The following is an 18,837-nucleotide window of genomic DNA, read 5'->3' as shown; positions in this document are numbered from 1 at the left end:
TGCATGGGAAAGTAAAGTTTTTTATTCAGATTGTATGCATATGGTGGTTCTTTATACTGTGGTAGTTTTCCTAAACTAGGTTAAATGGTAAATGGACCTGTACTTGTATATAAAATCGCAGTATATCACCTTGCTTGCAGTATCACTATATATTGCATTATATTGAATCGTAACCTCTGTTTTGTGATACATATTGTATTGCCAGATTCCTGTCAATACACAGCCCTAGTATTTGATACCAATAATGTTTGCTGCAGTGAGCCAGCAGACTGTTGTGAAGGAGAGCAGCTCTGCAACTGAGGTGGACAAAACACTGTAAAGTTCATACATTTTTTATACCAATCCATTAAAATATGCCCAGATCGCCTCGGGACATCTCTAGTTAAGGAAGTTCCCAGGACGGTAATAAAACAGACACCAAACCTCTGCTCTTATGTCTCATTCGACAACTTAAAGTCAAAGTAAGAAAATGAAAGGGTACAACATTTTGACCTGACATTAACTGTTGGTTGAAATTCCAGTTTGCCCCCATTTAATGGTGTCTCTGTCCTCCAGAGAATCACATGCTTCATTTTTAAAGGCTCATCATCTGTTGCTTATGTTGGGTCCATCAAGGATGCACAGAGGCTGCTGTGTGTTGTTATATTATGGCATCAGTGATGTATTCAGGGTAACACATCGGACTGAGAGTGAGTCCATCTGAACTGAAGCTTTACATGTTTGTATTTAAAATGAGAGTTGTTAGTTATTCATTGAAACGTTGCAAATGCAGCTAAAAAAATCACTGCAGTTGACACGCGCACACACGCACACACACACACACACACCTACACACACACCTACACACCCATACACACACACACACACACACACACACACACACACACACACACACACACGCACACACGCACACACACACACACACACACACACACACACACACACACACACACTCTAATTCACAGCAGTAAAACACAGACTGGTTTAGTCCCTGTGGTCTGTGGTGATTGTCTCACTTCTCTGTGGAATCGCAAAGTCCCTCTCTAGGAAAGACAACACACACAAGCCCACACACACACACACACACACACACACATTTTCCTGGTTGTGGCCTGCGGGGTTCCTCTCCTGATTAATTACAGGCTCTGTGAATTACTGTGGGTGTTTTAGAAAACATTTAACAAGCTGCCAAACTCCCCTGCTGAGCCACCGGCCGGCCCGCCGCCGCTCGCCCAACGAGGCTGAAAGACATGAAAGAGAGAGAGGAGAGCGAGGGGGCGGGGTCACAGGGCTCCTGTAGAGAGAGGGGAAGGCTCCTCTAGTACAGAGGGAGGAATTAAGTCTGTCAGTCTGTCCACCGGTCCAGCCAAGACTAGGATGTTTTCAGCCAGAATCAGAATAAATAAACTGCCAAAACTGCTCATCACTCTCAGATATTGTGGAGTTGTTTGGATGGAATCATAACGCAAACTATTAGGAAATAAACAACACACTATGTAAGGGTAAAATAAAAAGTTTTAAAGAAAGATTAAGTGGCATCTAGAGGTGAGGTTGCAGATAACAAGCCATTAACTGACGACCTAGTAATGAGAACAGTGGTCGGAGAAACTACGGTGGCCATGAAACTCGCGACAGACTGGAAACCTACAGCCAGTGTTTGGTTTGCTCGTTTTAGCTCATTCTAAGGTAACAAGTGGGGTCTCTTTATGTCTAGCTTTGCTTAGCACAGAACTCTTAGCTAGCTAGTTTATACAACACTTCTTCCAACAATCCCGAAACTGATTTACATGGTTTCATTGAACAGCTGTAGAAATAACAAAGAGCGCACAGATGTCAGCTAGTTAGTATGCTAGCCTGGTCTCACTGCCTAGTTGCCCTCCCCTGCAAAATATGACGGTGTATATACTCTTTTAGCATAATTACTGCACCTGCTGTCAGTCAGGTTGTAGTATAAAGGTAGTATAAAGAGCAAGGTATGGCCTATATGGAGGTGGTGGGGTGGATGGATGACTAAGACAAATACCCAGGAAAACGCTGCTCATGTTCTGTGTGAAACCAAAAGTGTAATTTATTTTAGTAAGTAACATACATACGTTAACTTACACAACATAATAAAGTTACGTCTGGTACATAAAGATCTTTTCCTTATCCTAACCAAGTAGTTTTTGTGCGTGAAACTGCAACTGTTCATCATTGTTCATCATACAAGCTTTATTTTGAAAATCTAACTTCAGGTGCAGATTTGGTATTACTAACTTTACCGCGGAGCTCGGTGCGACCAGGAATGACGAGAGAGGGGCACGTTCAGCATCATATTTTGAAGCGGAGGACCAAGCGGCAGAGCAGAGTACAATGTCAGCTTTCCAAATTCCTCCATCCTTTCCTTTGTTCTTCTTTTCTCCCTTTCCTGTTGCTCCACTCATCCTTCCTTTCCTCCACATTTTCTTCCTTAAGTAGGTCGAAGTTATAAAAAGAGATTTTCAAAGTGGCATTTAATTTGATTAGATGAATTGAAAACTTTTTGGTGCCTGTGGGGGAAAACTGAGTCACAGCTGGATCTGTTTGATGTCACTTTGGCCTCGATTTAATTTTGACATATTTCCCTGGGTCTCTGTTAGTGAGTCTGACAAGGACAAGGACGAGGTAGATATGAAACTGAAAGAGGAAACTAATTCTAGAGATTTTTTAAAAATTCATTATTCAGATATGAGCAACATCTTCGTCACTAGCCCTTTGACGTTCATGTCTGGCTACAAGGTTGGAAATCGTCAGACAGACATTGGGCCTGACAGAGTTACCAGGGGAATCTGTGGGTGTTTGGGTAAGAAGGGCGGTAAGCAAACAAATAACCAGTAACACTGTATGCATACATGGCATCAGCAGGTCTATGGATTGTCTGGTAATGAAACTAATCGCCTCCCCACAAGGGCAGTGTGCACACACCTGGGACACAGTCCACTTGACAATCTGACAAATCAATCTCTGTATTTTTCAGTCTTACCTCTTTATCAACTGATTTATCAACTAGTATGGTCGGTTACAGCGATACAATTTAGTGACAAAAAAACAACATATCCAGTTTTCAAGAGGGAACTGACAGAGCTAGTGAAAACCAGATTATCAGAACAGACCCCAAACTTTGGCAAGTGCTTGCAAGATAAGCACAGTTGCTGTGCTAGCTGTTGTATGTTCGATCTTTTAAAAACACATTGTAAAAGTCTGTTTTGACATATACCGACATACAGGTACTCTGTGAACACTACACATCCAGTGTTTGAAGTTGATTTAATGCTGAATTCTGAGGTAATCAAATTTTGTTTCACTATAATCAACTGAAAATAGGAATGATTGTGTTTTTGTTACCTTAGAATGAAACATTTATATCTACAAATGCTGTTGCCTTCCATTACCAGGTCATCAAATATAGATGCGAGGGGTGTTCAGTTAGTGGCAATCTGCAATTTCACCGCTATTGACCTCTAATTCCTACATACTGCTTCTTTTAAATGGCAGTTAAACAATTCCAACGATCTTGATTTTGTCAATCTCTTTTGTCTCTTAGACCTTCTTTACACCTTGCATTAAAATGCCTTTTAATGCAAGGTGTTTTAGTATAGTTCGTGCACATTGAGGAAGGATGGTGACCACATTGAACACAAATGTAAATGCAATTAGGTTGTTAATCCACATACAACAACTGTGCCAGGGCAGTATTTCACAAATAAAATCTAAAGTTTAACAGTGCATACAGACAGTGTTGTACATGAATGTGCATAAAAGCTATTGGCCCTTTTGAAGAGAGAGGGGGGAAAAAAGCTGGCTCAGAGTAGTGTTGGGTACTGAAACACTATGGCCTGTATCTCAATGCATGTCGGCTGTGGCTCAGAAGAAAAGTGAGTTGTCCACTAAATGGATAGTTGTTGGTTCAATCCCCGCCATGTGTCGATGTGTGTGAATGGGCGAATGTGGCATGTAGTGTGAAAGTGCTTTGAGTGGTTGGAAGACTAGAAATACTAGCTAGTAGTACAAGTACAGGTCCATTTACCATTTACCATTTACATTGGCTGGCAGTCTTGGCGTCCTTGGCCACAGCATAGATATAAATAGATACAATGTGTCATAATGGCTTGCCATTTAGAGACCACTGATGATGACAGCAGCCTTTCCTCAGGTTGATAGAAAGTATGATAGTATCTCTGCAAAAGTCTTTTGTATTTTGCTGGTATAAGTACTGTAACTGTGTAGTGTTATTGTAGTTGGGTTAGGTTTCATTTTTTATGTGAATTTGTTCTACATATTAATATTTCAGTCAGGACCACTTTTGTCAAAGTAACTTTTATTCCAAAGCAGAATGTTACATTTGGCGGTATGGCTCTGTTCTGGGACCTCCTTGTCCTTCCACGTGCCTACATGGAAAACCTTAAGGCAGGGAGAGCACACCTCCCTGCCCTTCCATGTGCATACATGGAAAAGTTTAAGACAAGGAGAGAGGCAGCAGAGACCCCCCAGGGTACAGAACAGAGCAAGCATTAATGGAAATCAGAGAATGACATTGATTAATTAGAAACAACATAAAAGGAGGAGCTGGGGTGGAGGTGGGTGCAAAAGGCTTGTAGAGGAAGCAGCAAAGATAGGCAAACTAAAGCAGCTTAAATAAGGCGCTGTGAATGATATTTGCCAATTGGATGCTTGAGGGGATCAGCTGAGCTGTCAGCTGACTGTGTATGGTTTCCAATAGGAAGCTTAGAGGAATCAGCTGAGCCATCAGCTGATGTGTGTTTATGATTAGCTGTGATCAGCTGATATAGCTAGAATTGAGAGCTGAGCCTGACTTCGTGGCCTGCCTGTTTTAAAAATATAGTGTTACAAAACCCAAACAATACCCAACTCAGTCCGATTCAGGAAGTTCTTATACAGTCTAAAGTGGTGGTGGTGGTGGTTTAACCATAAGATCATGACCCAACAACCCCTCCACCCTAATCAAACTCAGTCTTTTAGTGCTTAATTCTATTTTTTTCTTTTTTGTTTGTTTTGTTTTTTGGACAGTCATCTCGATTGAATCTCATATTTATACCAGGTGTGAATGCAGTCAGGTTAAAATCATATCTGGATACAGCCTGGATCAGTGTACAGTCTTTTTTTCTCAGTATTCTAACCCTACCTCCCTCAATTAATCAGCATCTTTCTACGTACTGTCTGGTGTCACAGATTATCGGCCGCCAGCTGTTTGGTCGTGTACGTTCAGACTGTTTAATCCGTCTCAGTCTGTCCATTGTTCTGCTGCTGCTCATTTCTTTCTGCCTGATCGCAAGTTTTTTAATGTGCCTGCTGAGTCCCCGACGACGAATCAAATCAATTTGACCTGCCTTTGTCTCTTAAGCTTTGTAATCCAGGATTTCAACTCAATCAAGTCACAGTGGGGAAAGGAAAAAGGACTTAACATGGCTTTTCAGTATGACCTGACCCTGACTGGGCCTGCGTGGTGTTTACTACCCATCATGCTCCGTTTGAGCTTAAAGTCAGCACCTGATTATCAAACATCATCTGCCAACTGTGACCTTGTGGAGAAACGTCTTCCTCAGCTCGTCCTGGAAAAAAGAGCGCACATCTCACAAAGTGAAAATGCATCAGTTACAGACATCTGTTAGTTTTCACCATCTGTTGTCATTTCTCAGCTCTGCACATTGTTTGGATGTTGCGATGAATCTTGGGAGATTTCCGTTCCTTCTCTTCGGTCAGCTCTCCCTCCGTCTCGTTCTCACTGCCGTCCTTTAATCCTGCCATCTGTGTGTTCTATTGTTTGGGAATTGATGTTATGTAAAATAGTGCTCACTGCTGGTTGGAGGTGATTTTTAGATTGGAGGTTATCCTGATTCAGTTTTAGCACAATCTGTTTTATTTGTTCTATAGCTGAATCTACAGTGCGATGGCTTTCCTTCGATTCTTGTGCCATCACGCTTGAGGCTGCGGTTTGTTTGACCTTTTAACCTCACGCTGCTCTCTCTCAGTCTATGTCGGTTTCCTCCTCGCTACGATGTCACAGTCTGTCTTTGTCCTCCCCCTCTTCCTTCTTCCTGCCAGTTTGTCTGCAGTGATTACCTTCATGCCGGCTTCACCTATTCGCTCGGACAGACAGGTCCAGCTGGGACAGACAGGTGAGGTTGGCCTCGGGTGTCTCAGCCTGGCAGGAGCACAACTGTGCCGATCTGACAGGATTTGGGTTGGGGCTGTCGGTCAGCGAGGGCCACGCCAAGCTAATTAGACATTATACATATCCGCTGTGTCATCCCACCGCGATGACCGTCGCTGCCCATGAAACTGCTGCCATGGCAACCAGCTGGAGGTCTGTATTCCTGCTGTGAGCTGCAGCCACGGAAGAAACTCCAAAACACAGCTGTCCTTAATATTTGTGTTCAGTCTGCAGAGAATGATCAGTCAGAGAAGTTTTTAGAATCTTTCTTTACCCTAACCTTTAGAATTACCCTAAATGGTGCTATATATTGTACAATATGGTAGATTTAGTATAATGTTCACTTCCATAGCAGAGTTACTTTAAAATGACCACTCCACTACTCTGTTTATATTTGCACAAACTCACCGGTTATCTCTATTTGCTTACACTTTGCTGTTTTACAGAATCATTGCCTCTAGGGGTGTGCATCTAGGACGATCCAATTCATATTTATCGGCTACAATACGATTCAGTGACGAGGCATTTTAATATGGAAGAATTTTGTGATGATTCGATGCTATACGATTGCACAAAATACCATGTCGATGTGTTTATTGCTTTTCCAATAGACACAGATAAAAAAGACTGCAGTGATTACCTTAGACCTCGCCCAGTTGGAGCTAAGTTGTGGCTGGAAAAAGTCTTTAATATCCGTGTCTTGGGTTTTCTTGCTTGTGCTAGCTGTATTAGCATCCACAGACTCCTCGTCGCCTGCATGGGTGTCACCATGCCGTCTATAACGTTAAAACCGATTTCTGAATTTGGTAAATCTTTTTACATCCCTAATTGTCACATAATCACAGTTTTTGCAGATGTTTCACATTAGAAGCCTCAGAAGTTTAAGCCGTGGATTGTGCTGTTTGAAGTGCTGGAAGGCAGCATCAGTACAGGAAAGGTTTTATTGATTGTTTTATTTATTGAAGCTGTTAGATCTAGTTAGTGAACAGAAACCAAATTTGTGTTAAAAAGAGAAACTTATGCTAGCAGGATGGTGAGTGTGACATAGTACTAATGGAATTAGTGCTGTGGAAATGTGCCTTATACCGAATTTATCGAGGCAACAGGTAAACATGGAGGAGCAAACAGTATCAACAATAACCAAAGGCAGGAGCAGTTCAGAAAATGGCAGGACTTCTTATTGAAATATTATCAAATATACTTATAAAACAGGGGATTTGAAACAAATCAACCTGTCTGGAATACAATTTCAAATTAAGGCCCAGTTCTTTGTATTTGACGTAAATTGAAAATCGAAGGCACATCCAGTACATTACAATTTGCGTGGGAATGGTTTTTGTTTTTGTCTTTTTTCCCTGGCGTTTCGACCTTCAGTGATGCTGTAATCACTATTCACTCCGCTGTCTTTGTGATGAAAAATCCTTTCACCTTAATTCTGTCCAGAAATGAGATTTGACTTGTTTGTCTGTTGGCGTTGGGTCAGTGGAGGATCAGAGACCTGTGAGTGAGTGCTTACTGACTCACAAATATGTATGTGAGATCTTTTAAAAACACATTGTAAAAGTCTGTTTTTCATCACTGCTGCGGCTAACTGGGTTGCTGTGAGTTTGAACAGTTTCAAGTTACCCCAACAAGGGTTACTGAACATGATTAAAGTTATTAGTATTATAGTTATGGGAAATATTTTATTATTATACTATATACTATTTTAAATCACATTCATTTCTGCATTAGCCTTTCAGTGTATTAAAGGCCTGTTCTCACTCCCAAGTGGTCAACTATTGCAGCTTGGTAATTGACCTTACACTACACAAACTAGGACTGTATGTACCCCTGTAGCATAATAATTGGATGCACCCATCCAGTGTAATGTTTTGATGTTCTGTTGAAGTTTGCAAGAAAATATGCATATGGAGGTGGTGGGGTGGATGGATAGGTCATACACACAAACAAACACAGGACATTCACCCAGGAGACCACTGGTCGTGTCTCATGTGAAACCAAAAGTCAAAGTGAAATTCTTTTCAGCTTCTGTTACGTAATTGCGTTATGTTACTTGCCTGACGTTATGTACGTTTTGATACATACGTCATGTTAGATGTGTTATGTTACAGAGCTGAGAGTGAGAAGGTGTTTGTATTTACATTCTGTAATTACCTCTCTGTGTAGCAGTGTTTATTGTCAGGCCACAGCATGAAAGTGTTCGACAGAGCAAACAACATACTGATGATTTTGCTATCTTTGGGACGCCATCAGTTTTTCCCTCATTGCTCTCACAGATGTGTCCCTGCGTCTCCAGGTCTGGATTTGCAGTTTGATTACCGATCAGATTTGTTTTGTGCTCACTCAGTATTTCTGTTCGTGTACAAAATGCACAGAGATCAGCAGCTCTCGGTGTGAACCCTTTGATTCCTGTAATGAGGAGTATTCTGTTAGTGCTGAAATGAATCTTTTCACTCTGCCTCTGCTGAGACATGAAGGCAGCAAAGTGCCAAGGTTTGATGAAATATTATTTGTTTTCAGTGTCAGTTTTTAGTACCAAAACACTGACAAGGAGAAATGGTTTTTGGTTTTCTCAGCTGCGCAAAACTGAATGAGTGGGTTTTAAAAACTAGACACTGTATAAAAAGCCTCATTGAATATATGTGGATATCACATATTTGTGACCAGTTTAAGCAGTCTGCTGCATGTGGTAGAGGAAAGTAATTCTGATGTACATTTGGCGGATAATACTTTTTCTACTTTTACTGAAGAAAACTGAATTGGACCAAAAGAGACGCAGAGGGTAGGTCTTTGCAGAAAGCCAGGGGGGGTATGGAGTACTACATTACTACTTGTAATGGAGTAATTTCACACTGAGGTATTGGTACTTCTGTGAGTAAAGAATGGAATTGAATACTTAAATGAAACACCTTAAATTTGCATTGATATTGTCAGTTATCCACTGTGGCGCTATGCTGCTAGATGAACAGTAGATCTTGAATATAAGTCATAGTAAATGGCAGACAGATTTATTTATTTACTTGCTTACAATGGATCATAAGTTTAAATGGCTGGGTACTGGCTTGACATGAACCCATTGCAGTCACAAAAATGATCACAAATTGTAGGCCTAATACTCTACCTGATCAATTTCTGTATTTGCACAGTTATGTCTGTATTGTACACTGCAACATATGTATTTGATTATCATTTGAATGATCTTTATTTAAAATAATATTTAATCGTATATTATATATTAACACAATATAATAAATACAACCAAAATGTGTACCACCCTGAAAATACAGTTGTAAAATGTCTTCTATGGCTCTGGAGGAGGGACTAAACATCGGGATGCTTGGCTTAGAATTTGACCATTCTTTTTTTATCTGTCTCTTGTGAGCTTCCCAACTTCACAGAAGTGCAATACTAAATCACCGGATTAACCCTTTAAGTACTTTTTAGCTTTTTAGGCACCAAAAATGGTAAAGCCCAAACTATGTTCAATTGTTGGAGTATGTTTAGTTTTCATAAGAAAGACATTATCCAAGACATGGTATGCACGCATCACATAAGGCCCTCTGTAGCTCAGACTACACCAGTGTTAGCCTTTTCCTCTTGAATGATTGTGGCTTTACAGCCCGTTAACTATTTCAGGCATTACGTCCACAGAGTGAATGATAAGGTGTGTGTGTGTATAGTGAGTCTCCATGGATGCCCTTAATGACAGATAATTGGTGGTTAAGTGCAGATATAAAGAGGCTGCTAACGAGTTTCTGTTCACACAAGGAGAGTTAAACTCAGAGTGTGTGTGTGTGTATCTAAAGCTGTGACTGTGTGTGAATTGGGTACTATCATCTCTCTCTCTCACACATACACACAACACACACACACACAGCAGATGTTCATTGAAATGAATGATGGAGCTGATTTCCATTTGAATGCTGAGTGGAAGTTATTATAGTGCAGCTATAGAGAAGCAGGCATCACTGATAGTGTGTGTGTGTGTGTGTGTGTGTGTGTGTGTGTGTGAGAGAGAGAGAGAGAGAGAGAGAGAGAGAGAGAGAGAGAGAGAGAGAGATCAAAACAGCACATTCTTTCTTTTTTGTTTTAAAATGGTTTGTTTTATCAGATTGAATTAACTTTTTATTATTTGACTGAACCTTATAAAAACTAATGTCAGTTCTAAATGGTAATCCAGGTGAGTGTGTGTGTGTATCCAGACGAGGGGGAATCAGACTTGTGTCTGGTGGAGGTCAGCTGGTTGTTGATGCGTCTCATTACCATATGAATGGCTGTTTTCAGCAGGAAGTAGAATCGTATTAACGCGGCGTCCTGCCTGTTGCCGCTCGTATCACAAAGAGCTGCCTGGAAACACAAACGCTTTTGTTAACATGTCTGCTCAGATGACCAGGTAATCAGTGTTAAACTCGCAGCTCTGCAGGAAAAAAAACATCCGAACAATCAGCGGACAGTCGGGGAATTCCCCAAACACAAGAAAGGCTGCTGGGTAATCGCTCACAGAGCAGGCGTCTTCCATAGGGAGATTGTTGAAGAGGAAGAAACAAACAGCTGTTCCTCTTGATGTTCTTCTCTCTTTTGAGAAAGTTTTCAGACAGCAAAGGCCTTTTTGACATTTGTCGTGTAAACACATGGTCATCCGTCAGAGTCAGAAATGGTAGAAGATATTAAAGTCACGAAAATCCACCAAGGAGTGGTTTGACTTTGTTCAGCGATTCAAATGGGTCTGTTGTTGCTCCCACTGACAGCTGTTTCCAGCTGTTAGATAAACCAAGCTTTGATCAACCAAAGCTTAGAAGGCAGACTAAAGATTTAGGACATTGTCCTTCCACATAGCTAGCTTTTATTCTTGAAAACTAGCCGCAGAAAATGGCAACATGTTTTAATTAATGTAATACAGCATTTAATTGAATTGCCATAGTATCTAAATCAAAGTATTATTTATGATTATTTCATTTTATACAAGCCTTGAGACCGTGGTAGCTGAAAGTTTAGAGCAGCAAGCTTGTGACCGGAACATTGTCTGTTCAGTCCCCTAGACAGGATCAATCTGGGAAAATCTGGGAAAGTGAAATGCAGCTCAAATAAAATATCCCATTTGCTCTACTTACAGTTTTTTTCTTTAGCTTGAACACATTTGTCCATTCAGAAGTTTCTTCTTCATGTCTTTCGGGTCTGGTCCCACAGGACTGGTCCATCCCTCAGGTCGGGTCCCCCTAGTGGCCTGGTGCACTTCCGTTCTGCAGAGCGAATTTGCAGCGTTTCTCTCTTTGGAGTTGTTTTGTGGGTTTGTAAGTTTTTGCTTCTGCTTCGTTTCTGTGATTGCAGCATTTTTCTGTTGCTGTGTTTTTCTGTTGGATTTGTTTTATGTGTTTGTGTGTTTTTGGATTTGCATCATTCCTGTGTGTGCAGCGTTTTGCCATTTGCAGCGCGTTTGCCCTTGTCGGCCACCGTACTAATCACTACTGCCTGGATTTCATGGTCTGATCGCAGTGTTTGCCACAACCATATCTACAATGGAAGCCTCCTGTTCAGCGTTAGCGTCCAATAAATGGGATTGATGAAACAACTGCATTACTGGAAACACACTCAGTTTGTTCTGCCAACAGGGCGATACAGTAAAGCTGAAATACAACGTCGTACACAATGACATGGTGACTCACCTATACCTATCTCAGAATGGGGTGGACCCTTTGTCCAGGCTCACTAAAGGAAAAAGCCATGACTGAGCACATGGTCCATAATCGTTCAAATAATTTCAATTAAAGCTCTATTTGAACTCTATTTTCTTCTCTTGCTGTGGCTCCTCCACAACACATGCTAACTCCTCTTCCTCGGGCACCTCTGCCATGGCCTCCAACTCTCCTTATTTGCCTTTTGCCTCTTTGATTCATGCTTGCAAATAACAACACAGATCTTGTATAGATTGATTAGAACGGATTGCTGATTGAAGAGTTGTGTAAGAGAGTTTCACAGTTTCTAACAGGTGCATTATTAGAGTCAAGTCATTTCTATCAGCTGTGAATAGATGTTTCAATCCTGTATCTCACAGCTAGATGCCACTAAATCCTACACACTGGTCCACCCTGGCATGTACTTTATCCTCATATACTGCAAATTATGCTTTAATAATCAAACAGATCTGAGTTTTGTACCTTGTGCTGGACTGTTATGCCTTTTTCACCAAAAGGGAACCGGATCTGTTTCCCGTTCACACACCTACTTTTGAAGCGTTCTCAGCATTACGACCGAAATCAAATTAGTTCGGAACCTGAAAAGTTGGTTACCAGCTGGAACCAAAAAATAGCAGGTTTTCCCTGGGAACCAAAGTGGGTATGTCACATTTTAGAGGGCATTGTGCATTGTGCAACGCTCTCTGTTGATGATGCGTCCAATTACAGCGGTTACGCTTTAAACTGGTGGAAACGCAGGCTGGTTCGGTAGATAGCACCAAGGATCTTCAATGTTACATACCCTGCTTTATCATCTACTTTACTCTGAATGGGACCATCATTTACAAAGTGAACATCAGGCTGTATGGTGTAAAGGTGCCCTTTGCTAGCCATTGGAATCACTTGTCAGACCCAGAAGCTCTGTCCACTAATTATATAGCGTCATTGGATGGACATCAGAGGAACTGCAGCTAAAGCTCTGAGTGCAACATCCAGCTACGGAGGATTATGATAGGTTCAGATCTGATTGCCTGCGTCTCAGGTGTTTAGTGTCTCAGACTAATTCCTGGACATGTGTAGCGGTCTGTGTTGTTTGTGTACCGCTGTGTCGTTGTTGGTGTGGTGAAGCTGCAGTAGCTCAGAGTTTAAAGGAAATCGTTAGCTCTTAATTAGAGCATTACTGCAGTGATAAAGTTACACCTCCAGATAATGATGTATTGATGGAGACACACATACACAACTCACATCCTCTATACGTTATGCCCTTCCTCTCTCTCTCTTTCTCTTCCTATTTTTTTCTTTCATCCATCTCTTACAATTCTTTCTCTATTTCCTTATCCACCTATCTTCTCTCTTTCTTTCTTTCTTTGTTGCATACTGTCTTTCACTTTTTACTCTCTTCCTGTTTTCTCCTTTCTTCTCATCTTTACTCTTATTCTCCCTTGTATTATCTTTCCAACTCCCTGTCTTTTTTTGTCCTTTTTTGTCTGTCACTTTCTTTCTCATTCCTTCCATCTTGTCTTCACATGATGCTCAGTAGTATTCTGCTGTCCACATACTTTTGGCCCTGTACCATATCTTGTGTGTGTTTGTATTAAACAGTGCTCAGGGAGCTGTGACCTTATGAATACGTGTGTGTCTGTTTGTTGACAGTTACAGCATGTTCCTGAGTGTGTGTGTGAGTGTGTAGCCTATTTGCTGACAGGGAGAATGTTTGTTGTCTCGGAGCGCTGACAGCGCCGCCGTGGCTCTCTGCGCGACTGGAGGCCCTTCAGGCTCCGTCCTCAAAATGGCTCTCTGTCTCATGTCTCGCAGTCACACACTGCCGCCACGTTTTCAAAGGCAGCATTCAGTGCCAACAGAGCTGAAACATGGCAGCCACCTCACCCGCCTCACCCTCCTTACTTCCTGTTCTCAATGTAACGGGCCTGTAGAAAGTTTACCAGCTGTCACATGAGCTCGCATCTGCACGTGTGAGCCTGTCTGTTGCTCCGATCACTTCACATCTCAACAACTTACAGATTCGATAGGAGATTTAGAACATTAATATAGCAGCAAGCAACTTTTAGCTATGTAATTATATATATTACATGTGTCCTAAGCAGAGAATGACGTGGTTGATCCCGGTGCAGCCACACAAACTTGTTGTGCTTGTCAGTATTCCCATGTTCCAGCGAATAAAACGGCTTTATTTCAAGTTATTTCAAAGTTGGTGTTGGTAATTGTTGGAACTGTAGAAAGACTAACAAACATGGTTCTGCTGAGTCTTACCTTGTTTCTAGTTGACTTTTAATAAAGTGTGATTATTTACAAGGTTAAATTACTGTTTTTGTCTATAGAGTCTGGTGCGAAGTGATATCACGGCTGTTTCTGGTTAAAGGTCTGTCTCTGTTGGGATCTTTCCATAATGTTGTCAGACACTTAGAATAACAACCTGAGCCTGTGGCAAAAACAGGCACTTGGACATACACTGCATGTGTCCCCAAGAATTAGCTAATGCTGCATGGCAGCAATAGCAGCCCACCTTTCTTTTCTCATCTGACACGACGAATTACGGGTTTATTTCAACCAAACCATGTTGGTGGTCGTTGTTGGAGCAGTGGAAATACTGTATTTTTTTCCTGTCGAGTTTGAATGTGTTATATTGTCCGGCAGGTAAAATGAGTGTTTTTGTCAATGGAGTCTGGTGAGCCAAAGGGCTGGGTCATTTGGTTTGATCTGAGAGGCTGGCACTCTAATGCGACATCTCGTCTGAAAATCATATACAGTACCCTTTAAACTGCTATCACTGATCCTGGTTCAGTTTTGCCAGTTTGTTAGGTTGAGGTTTTTCAACTTAAAGGGAGCCTTTTTAAGAAATAGAATTTGTTTACTTTGCTTTTGCATTCACCTGATGAGTATGAGTCCAATATGCATTTCCCCTTTCTCCACCAGCTAGTGTCTAACTGTGTCTGTCTGCTGTTCGGTGCTGGGTCAGTAGTGTACAGTAGGTTTATCAGAGCTTTTTCATTGGAAACAGCTGCCTTCTGCTGCTGGTAACAACAGCAAGGAGAGCAGTGGGAGTGTACCAAAACAGTGAAGTTGTGCAGTGTAAAATCACAACAACAAACTAAAAGCTGCTGAAGCTTCTGTAGAGCTGAGGGGAACTGCTGAGTCAGGGGAGAGGTCTCTGTGGGTTTGTCACTACCAGTGACACCTCTTCCTCATTAATTTGAACCATTGCTAATATAAAAATGTTTATTAGGCAACCCTAAAGTTGGAAAAACAATTTCACATCTCTGTGTGACAAAACCATATATACTGTGTCTCATGTTGTCCAAGCTCTTCACTGAAACTGCGTATGTATTTTATTTTAGTGAAATATTCAAACTCAAGATGCTTTTTTTAAACGGCTGTACTGTTTCATTAAATGGAAATATTCTACCTGACAAGACACAGGCATCATTTTAGAAACATTTCCTCAAAACTCAACTTGACATTTTGGTATCATTGAAAACTTTGGGATCTTGAATTTCCTCTCAAGTTCAGGACTGGGTTGCACCAGCTATGAACAAGTTATGGTGTAAAGTCAACACTAGAGGCACTGTAAATACTAGTTAGTTTGTAACTAAATCAGCTACTAAAATTGGTTGCACAATGAGTACTTTGGGCATAACCTAACTAGCCTGGATGTATTCTCATAACTAAGGGGCGGCCGCTTCTGAAACACCTTGGCAAAGACCTTCAGGGAAACAGCACCATCTGGCTATCAGATATGACCGTGGAAAAAGGTGGATTTAAGCAGACTTATTTACTGGCATAGTTAAGTGCATCAAAACAGGAAGAAGGTGCGAGTAAAGTCCACCTCTCGCTTGATTTGATTGGCTGTCTGGACCAGTTGTGACATTTTTGAGAAGTGAGACTCCGTGCTTAGCTTCAGTGTTAGCTTCAGTTTTTTCAAGTCAAAGTTTTACTTTTGCTTCAGTTAACTAAAATCTTTTTGCACACCTAGTTTTAGTTTTTAGTTTAGTTTTAGTGAACTCTAATAACCTTGGGCCTGACCTAATGTATAACTCATGATAAACAATCAAAAAAACAACTACATGGTAAATCTGCTGAAATCTTGTGTTTCACTACTAAAAGCCCCAGTGTGTAGGATTTAGTGCCATCTAGCGGTGTAGTTGCAGATTGCAACACCCTCACCTCAACCCCCGTTCCAAGAATGAATGCACAAAATAACGCCGCTATCTAGAGCTAGTGTTTGGTTTGTCCGTTCTGGGCTACGAAAGATTACCTGCTCCTTCTGCAAATAAAATAAATTCTAAAGTAACAAAAACACAACAATTATAATTTTCAGGTGATCATACACTAATGAAAACATAAGTATAAATATTATATTGCATTTCTGACAATAGATCCTCCTTAATGTTACACACTGGACCTTAAACCTGTTAGCTAACATTTGAATGTAGATTGTCAGCATAATTAGCAACAACTCACCGATAAATACCTGAAAATTTCAAATGACTGTGATGAGATTAACATGTAATGGTCCATGGAGGCTAATGAGATCAGACACATTCAACTCTTCAGTAATAAGCCAGGGATTCAGTTTCTAATTGAGTTAATTAGTTTGTAATTAACTGAGGTCATTATAGAAACTTGCTAATGTGAAACACAATCCAGACGGGGAAGAAATAAAGGTGCTGAAGAGCCAACAACAATACTTACAGTAACGTCATTGAACTGATTCAGTGCTTCACTCTAGCCGGGAGGAAGAAAAGGTGTGGCGGGTGTTCACATGCTCCTCCATTGTTTATGCATTGTGTTGCTTTTGTGTATTCCTGCAGTGCCTCCTCAGTTCCTGAACTACCCGACCAACACGTACGCCTACGAGTCCACCGACATCGAGCTGGAGTGTGCTGTGACAGGAAGCCCACCGCCGACTGTCCGCTGGATGAAAAACGGAGAGGAAGTCATCCCCAGCGACTACTTCCAGATAGTGGTGAGTCAAACAGGACCCAGAAAGTGTACTCATATATATAAAGCTATATTTACATCTGAATGGTTGAAAATAACTTGCTGTGTGGAAAATATATGCGGATACAGTCTGTGACTGTTCAAAATAAACATATATTCAGCTGGGAGAACTCTGACATCAATATATTGAATGTAACTATACTATACCCAGCATTAAGAAGTGCAGAACTCTAAACAAATATTGCCCACCTAAAGGGACAGTTCACCTCAAAATAAAAACTATATTTTTCCTCCTACCTGTAGTGCTTTTCATCTATCAAGATTGTTTTGGTGTGAGTTGCTGAGTTTTGGAGATGTTCCGCCATAGAGATGTATGCCTTCTCTCCAATATAAAGGAACCAGGGGGCCCTTTGAGCACCCATTTGGAAAAGTCAACAGCAATGTCCCCTTCCAGGAATCATGACCCGGTTGCTCAAGACTATCCATAGACCTTGCTGTGAGCAGTCTCATGTGGGAACTATTTTCTTGCTACCGAACTTCACCCACCAATCGCATCACTGCGCAGAAGGAAGCATGCATTTTTTTAGCTAGCTAATGTTACAGCTCTGCCAAGATGGACGCTATTAATGTTTACATCCAGAGCCCTCACGAGCACAAGCCTCTCGTGCATAAGTAGATGCATGCTCCCTTCTGCGCAGTGACATGTAGAAAGAAAATAGTTCCAACATGAAACCAGAGGTATGTCCAGGGGGGGGGGGGCTTGAGTGGCATTGGCCACCCCTGAAAGTGCCACCACAGTATCATACACTCTTTCACTCCACACTCTTTTTAAAATGAACATACTGGTACCGTATAAAGCTAGATGGCCAAACACGGTACCGACTGGTATCTTGTCTAAATAACACTGCAGATTTGGCTACATTTTGGTGATGGAGGAACTGGTATATGCATTTTCAAAGTGGTCCCTTGACCTCACAACTCAAGATATATGAATGAAAAGCGATTCTACGGGTGTCCATGAAGGTCTTTATAAATGTATGATGTTATTTGAATTCTTTCTACATTTCTGAATTCTTCTTCTACCAAAGTCAGACAATGTTGTTGCCATTATGATGAAGAATAGATTTTTTCTGCAAAAAGCAATAAAACAAAAGACAATAATTCTTAAAACAATGTTCATGACCGGAAATACAAAGTCACCCTGATAGCAAAAAACACAACAGCCAACACATTCTGCTGTATTATTAATGAAATTATGTTAACGTGTATTTTAATGTGAAATATCTGCAGGAAGTGATTATTTAATTGACAGTGTCTCAACACTGATTAAAAAAAACGGTCTATTAGAATTCAATGTGAAATGAAAACAGTGTTAAAAAGAGAAAGTGAAAGCAGCAGAGTAGTGATAATAACATTACTCTAATCTGATAATCTGAATATCTCATAATCTTTAATCCCATAATCTACTGTAAACAGATAACACACATACAAACACCCACTAACACATATTCTTACACTGCTGTTTTTCCTTGTCTGTATCTGGTCTAAGTCAGACTTTGTTGTGTAGTTTCGAAGGTTTCATTGACATGTTGAATGTGTTGGTTGTCCAGGACGGCAGTAACCTGCAGATTTTGGGTTTGGTGAAGTCAGACGAAGGATTTTATCAGTGTGTAGCTGAAAACTCAGCTGGCAGCTCACAGGCCATGGCTCAGCTGCTGCTCCGAGAACCAGGTAGGAACCCGCACACACACACACACACACACACACACACACACACACACACACACACACACACACGCACACACACAGCTGATATATGTGATGTTTCTGTCGCTGCTCATAGATGAACACAACCTATCAGTTGTCTTCATTTCTGTCCCTCGTTGTATTTCCCTTGACATCCCTTGATTTCCAACTTTCTGTGGTCACTTTTGTTCTTTTTATAAAATCTTTTTCTTGCTTTGTGTTGCACTAGTAAGTCAATGGTATAAACTTATTCTAAACTCAGGTTTG

At 41.0% G+C, this 18,837-nt stretch overlaps 1 protein-coding gene across 2 annotated transcripts in view; it reads left to right on the top strand.

Moving 5' to 3' along the window:
* dcc (DCC netrin 1 receptor) overlaps positions 1–18,837 on the top strand; it is a 281,121-nt gene that overhangs the window by 105,763 nt on the left and 156,521 nt on the right. For both annotated transcript variants that reach the window (XM_051413496.1, XM_051413495.1), the window contains exons 6-7: positions 16,695–16,849; positions 18,435–18,555. In XM_051413496.1, coding sequence (XP_051269456.1) covers positions 16,695–16,849; positions 18,435–18,555 — 276 coding nt within the window. The remainder of the gene's footprint in view (positions 1–16,694; positions 16,850–18,434; positions 18,556–18,837) is intronic.

The sequence above is a fragment of the Dicentrarchus labrax genome, unplaced genomic scaffold (assembly GCF_905237075.1).
Source record: "Dicentrarchus labrax unplaced genomic scaffold, dlabrax2021, whole genome shotgun sequence".
NCBI lineage: Eukaryota > Metazoa > Chordata > Actinopteri > Moronidae > Dicentrarchus > Dicentrarchus labrax.
The sequence above is the reverse complement of the archived record's forward strand: the minus strand, read 5'-3'. Positions and strand labels throughout refer to the sequence as shown.